Here is a 6,433-nt window from a genome sequence, read left to right on the forward strand (position 1 = left end):
CTTGAACATGTACATAGAGTCTAAATATCACATCGAATAAATTAACAATTCAAAGATTATATTACACACGGGATAAAATTTAAAGATTATATTGAATAAATTATAATTTCAGAACCACCTCATTTATCCAATCAAAGTTCAAGGATTTTTTTTTTCTTTTTATTAAAAAGGTCCAGAAGAGATCATCTCACACGACACGAGAATCGAGATACGTCCGGAGCCGAGAAGCAATCGCGCACGTGCGCACCCACCAGCCGATCGGCGCATTTTATCGGATCCCCCTCTATCGTGCGCCGCCTTCAGGAGAAGGCCTCAAACCGTCCGAGTCACGTCACCACCACCCGAGAGGCCTCGTCACTTCGGTCGGGCTCGCGCGCGCTCTCTTCCTCCGCCACCGCACGCCTCTCTCTCTCTCTCTCTCTCTCTCTCGCGATCCGCGCGGCGGCCGGCGGCCGGCGACCGGGGAATCTCGCCTCCGATGGCGGCGGCGGCGGCGGTGGTGGCGGCGGCGGCGGCGGAGGAGATGCCGGAGGGGACGGTGCGGAACGTGCTGGAGCAGGAGACGCTGAAGTGGGTGTTCGTCGGGGGGAAGGGGGGCGTGGGGAAGACGACGTGCAGCTCGATCCTGGCGATCCTGCTCGCCACCGTCCGATCCTCCGTCCTCATCATCTCCACCGACCCCGCCCACAACCTCAGCGACGCCTTCCAGCAGCGCTTCACCAAGTCCCCACCCTCGTTACCGGATTCACCAATCTCTACGCCATGGTAGGATTCCCCCCGCGTCTTCTCTCTCTTTGCTTTCCCCCCCGCCGCAGCGGCGATCGTGGGCGGGGGTGCGGCTTCGCGTCATTTCGACGGCCTGCGGCGAGGCTAGGTTGAGAAATGGCGGTTCGATCGGTCGGTGGCGTGATTCGATTGGCATTGAATTGACGGATTAGTGATTGTGGGCTATCGATTTTGGCTTTACGCTGTTGGGTCGGTGGAAAAATTTCTGCTTGGGTTGAATTTCGTCTTTCGGCTGGGTTTTGAGGAGCCATTCCTTTCTGTTTTTGCCAGTAATGCGTTGCGCCTGCTAAAAAAGTTCGAATTTTCGATTTGAAGTAATGTTGGGCGATGGGCATGTATATGCTCTTAGCATGGATGAAAGCTGTGCTGTGTCGCTGGATCAAGAGGGGTGCAATTGCCAATTAAAAGCACTCTTTTTTTTCCTTTTTCGTGGATGAATTGAGTTGTATGATCCTGCATTACTCTTGATTCATCTCTGTAACGCATCATTCTTGCGTGTTGTATTCTGTAGGAGGTGGATCCGAATGTCGAGCAAGAAGACTTGGGTAGTTCTGAAGGGATGGATAGCTTAGTCTCTGAGCTAGCGAATGCGATTCCTGGGATTGATGAGGCAATGAGCTTTGCGGAGATGCTGAAGTAAGGAGAAAGCGTGCTTTTGTGATATTGTTAATTTGTGCTAATATAGAGTACAATGTTTTCAAGCTATGTTGAATGAATAAAGGACAGTATTTTCACACATTTAGAAAAAAAGAAGAAGATTGAAACATGCAATGTTTACCATTTTATATTTTCCAAAGCTCCTTTAGGTGGAGTTTAACAAGTACCTTAGATGCCCTTGTCGACTTTCTCCTATTATCACATGGCACAACTGAGGACTTGGATTGTTTTTCATACTCACTCTATGTGTGCATGCGCATGTACATGTGTGTTTGTGGGTTTTGACTTTAATTGGGAGATGGTAAGGGGTGTGTAATCTCCTAAAAGGTCATTTTAAGATTTTCCGTTATTATCTTCCATGTTGACACATTTACCTTGATATTGATCTGAGATTTCCAGGTTTGACATTAGTGAAGATAGCTCTAGATCGTGTGCCTGTCTTTTTATGTAGATGCGAAGATCTACAGATCAAATGATGCTGGGCCTCTAGTTGGAACTGGATAGGAAGGTGGTAGACTTATTGTGTTGATTAAGTACCCTTTCCCGTCAGTGTGAATTATAATAGAGAAATGAAGTTTCTCCTGTTTTGCAGTAGGTAGGGCTTTTGGATATGTGTGTGTTTGTGTGCGTGTGTGTTGGTTTGGGGTGGTTATTGGTGGCTAGGACAGTCAAGATTAGGTGAGTGAATGCTGGACTAGATGAGGAACTCTTTTCCATCTTAAATTAACTGTGAATTCTAAGATCTTTGACTATGGAATAATCATGCTTTTTAGTCTATTTAAGCTTATTATTCCTTTAAAATGTTTTGCCTTTTAAGTACTGTTTGTGAGTGTTTGCGGAAAACATATTTGTGCAGATTGGTGCAAACAATGGACTATTCTGTTATAGTGTTTGACACAGCTCCAACTGGTCATACACTTCGGTTGTTGCAATTTCCTTCAACATTGGAGAAGGGACTTGCAAAAATGATGACTTTGAAAAGTAGATTTGGTGGTCTTCTGAATCAGGTATGATTCTGCTCATGAGCTTATCAAATGAACTAGTTAATATTGAATTGGTCTTCTGTATCGAGTATAATTTCATTTACAATCTCTTGAGGTGCTCTTGTATTTTTGGACTTTTGTTGTATCTCAGTGCTCAAGTGTCAGAGGCTATATTGGATCTTCAGCTTTTTTGTGTATGTGTGCCCTTGCGTGTCCCTATTTGTGTCTTTTGACGTCTACTCTAGCTTAGAACAGTGTGACACATGTGGCTCAGTCCACGCTTTTTAGGGCATCAGTTGATTATGTCTTTTATGTACTGTTAAGTATCATGGCTTAGGCATCCTGTTGATTGCAGTTGATTTCTCCCAATAGCTCTGCCTCCCATTTGTGTTTAGAAGCTAATGTTATCAGTTGTCTGGCACTGCATGACATTTACATTGATGTGTGTGTAACATCAACTACAACTGCTAATTTAAAACCTCGATTGGCAATGGCAGAAGGTTAATGGAAAGAGATCCTGGGTAAGCATTTTAGAATATCATGAAAAAGATAAAATTACCTGCAACTCCATAAGATTGGGGATGTTCATTGCAATTGGTTATTTTTAATTCTTTTATTCCTTCCAGTTTGCCTTCAGACTTGAAAATGCAGTTCTTCTTGCACTGTAGTATCTTCCTCCTACATTGCAGTTTGGTGAAACTCAGGACCAAGTTGCCCCTTTTCATTGTCCTGTCGATATTGGGATTTAATTACTCGAAATTCTTTTATGATGTTTCATGTTGCTAGGTAGCATCTTGCTAGGTATTATAATAACATGGCGTGAACTTGGAAACTATCCATGAGCAATAACTCCCTAATAATTATGTGATGATGATACGTGTTGCAGATGACGCGTCTTTTTGGTGTTGATGATGATTTTGGTGAGGATGCGATTCTGGGAAAGCTCGAGGGCATGAAAGATGTGATTGAACAAGTAAACAAGCAATTTAAAGACCCTGTAAGTAGGTTTTTCCACAATATGTATCTACCATGGGTTTACAAGGATGGAGGACATTTTTTTTCCTTGTATTCCACTGACCTTTATGTTATGTTTTTCTTCTTGCCCAGGACCTGACCACCTTCGTCTGTGTTTGCATTCCCGAGTTCCTCTCCCTATATGAAACAGAGAGACTGGTGCAAGAGCTCACCAAGTTTGAGATCGACACTCATAATATAATCATTAACCAAGTACTTTATGATGAAGAAGGTCTGCATGCTAGTAGTATCCAATTTATGTGATTTTCCTATAATGCATGCAGGAGTTAATGTTGGCTAATGATGTTGTGCCTGTAGGTGCTGAGTCAAAGTTGCTCAAAGCTAGAATGAGGATGCAACAGAAGTACATTGATCAGTTCTACATGTTGTATGATGATTTTCACATAACCAAGCTCCCCTTGCTACCAGAAGAGGTAATTGGATTGCAAAACAATATGAAACTTCACCGTTTATTGGGAGAAATATGCATGATGATTTCTAAACTCCAGTGAAAGCTGTATAATCGTATCTTTCTCTAGCATCACAAAGCTTTCATCTGGTCTGTTTACCTCTGAATCTTTATATTCATAATCCTTCTTCTAGGTAATCTCTGACTTGATTTTAGCCCTGCCTTCACTCCTTTGGCTTTAGTAGAGACTTTACCCATTGACATGCCAACTTTGTTTTGAACCTAAAACCAGTTTTTGGATATATGAAGTTCTAAAGCATATATTCTCTTCGGGAGCAGGAAAAAAAGAATTTCATGACTGTCTCATTTCGAGACATATTTCTGATTATTGATAGGTGGATTTTTGCAGGTAACTGGAGTCGATGCTCTCAAGGCTTTCTCACAGCGTTTTCTAACACCTTATCAACCTTCTACCACTAGAGGTAGTGTGGAAGGCCTGGAGCGAAGAATTGCCACGCTAAGGCAACAATTAATTGAAGCTGAAGCAGAGCTAGAGAAACTCAATAAAGGAAAACAAAAGGCCTAAATTATTTGCCCCTTTCTCCCTGTTCCCTTTTTCAGCATCCTTTTTATACAATTTTCTTGGGCCTCTGGTCAAATTTTTGTTTAGCCACTGGATGTGTCATCCACTGTATCCCATTATTTATCTACCTGTAGAATTGATTTTTTTCTTGGATCTTAGGATAAGCATTCCCATGTAATGCAAAGCTATATCTGCCTCCCTTCTTCCAAGTTCAATATACTTTCGTAGCTATAAAGGTTTGTTTGGAATGACTTTTATTTTTTTTTGTTTTTCACTTAACCCAAATATCGCGGTTCACACGCCTTGACTTTTTCATAATTTGAGACACCCGAAATTTTCACAATATTAACATACATCTTTTCATAATTTTTTAATCATATATTATGTTTTCAATCTCGGCAACAAAGCAAAAGAGTACTAGTTGAGTTCAAATCTAGAGTGCATGGCCGAGATCTTAGTCACGAGAAAAAAAAAAATTATGCTTATTTTTCATCCATGGATGTAGATTTTCTTGAGAGTCGGTGGAAGAAAATCCGAGACGTAATTCCTGCAGAGGGTGCACCGGGCAGCCGGGAGTCGGTCAATTAGAGCTTGAACTGCTTCGAGCAATGCCATGAACTCCCTGCTTGGACTGGCCAGTGAGTCTATGTCAGCTCTTTCACGTGTTCAAAATTAGATATACATCTTCGACTGTTGCGAGTGCGGAGTTACAGTCCGAAAACGAGACTACAGGGAGTTACTCATGAGTCATGATGGTCCCATGCTGGATTGACGTGTGACCGATCCATTTCTTCAAAAGTCGGTCTCATTTTTCCACATATTTTATGAAAGTCGGTCCCCTTTTCAAGAACTACAATCATAGATTCACCCACTCTTTTCGCCTGCTTCTCGGCACACCGATTTTAACAGCGCACTTGCCTTTCTTGAAACATAAAATCTTCCCTGCCCTTCCCCCATTTTTACTTCATCAAAAACCAAATGACCTGTCCTGGTCAGAATGATGGGTGTTTTGCCAATGATTCTGGTGATTCTCGTGAAGTAGCAGGGGAACGGGAACGATGTTTGCGGACTCAAGTCACGGTCCGACGAGCGCAGGAGTAGTCTCAGGGCCTCTTTCCTTGGCAGGCAGTGGGGAATAGCATTTTCCAATGCTTCATTTTGGCTTGAATGATCTGCCAAGGGAGAGTTGCCCTGCGACTGCCCTCGGCTCAAATGTTTTGATGTCTTTCCGTGGCAAAGATCTACCGATTTTCCTTACTCATGGAAGATTGAAGCGTATAACTGTCCCAGCATGATCAGCGGGCGGGTGGGTTGTGGTGTGGCTAGCAGTGGCCAATGTCAGGAAACTGGTTTGACGCTGCAATCTCGTCCGAACCATGACGTTCATCAGGTTTCCAGATCCAAGCGCCTAGCTTAACATGATTCCCTTGTTAGTAGTGTTTCCTAAAACAATGTCCAATGTGCATATTCTTCTGATTGTTCAAACGACAGCATCTTCTTCATCGACATAGACATCTTTGCGATTTCCCAGCTCGATGTCTCTGTGCCATCTGTTGAAGCTTCATAAGGTACCTAGGGCAGTAATTTATTCTTAGCTCCATCATGTATTTTCTTCAAAACCGTTCACGCTAATTTGATGCACTTCACTGCACATCTTCCTGGAACATCATACGCTCTATACGAAATGAATGAAACATCTGGGCTGACTGCTGAGTGCTGAGGGAGCTGTGATCATCCCCAGGCATGGAAAGTGACCCACCGTGGCCAAAATCTAACCACTCGCGATTAGGGACCCTTTTTCAGTCATTCAATCATCTCGCATTTCTTGAAAAAGACTTAGGACAAGCTTCGATGAACAATAAAACTACCTATTTTGTTCCTATCATATTATTGATAGAGCACATAGCCTCATCAAATTGATATGATATATTTTTAAATGGGGTTATGAATATCTCTAGAGGTATCAAAATGAGTATACAAATCATTTTATGAACTCATTTA

General features: G+C 42.6%; 1 protein-coding gene across 1 annotated transcript; it reads left to right on the forward strand.

The window, feature by feature from the left end:
* Positions 1-330: 330 nt before the first annotated feature.
* Positions 331-4,667, forward strand: LOC104444288 (ATPase ARSA2). The gene is given in 8 exon segments (XM_010057944.3): positions 331-722; positions 725-765; positions 1,298-1,422; positions 2,300-2,450; positions 3,313-3,423; positions 3,534-3,672; positions 3,759-3,874; positions 4,259-4,667. Coding segments are annotated over 8 exon segments (1,104 nt in total). The 5' UTR covers positions 331-478; the 3' UTR covers positions 4,436-4,667.
* Positions 4,668-6,433: the final 1,766 nt, after the last annotated feature.

The sequence above is a fragment of the Eucalyptus grandis genome, chromosome 5, assembly GCF_016545825.1.
Source record: "Eucalyptus grandis isolate ANBG69807.140 chromosome 5, ASM1654582v1, whole genome shotgun sequence".
NCBI classification, from domain to species: Eukaryota; Viridiplantae; Streptophyta; class Magnoliopsida; order Myrtales; family Myrtaceae; genus Eucalyptus; species Eucalyptus grandis.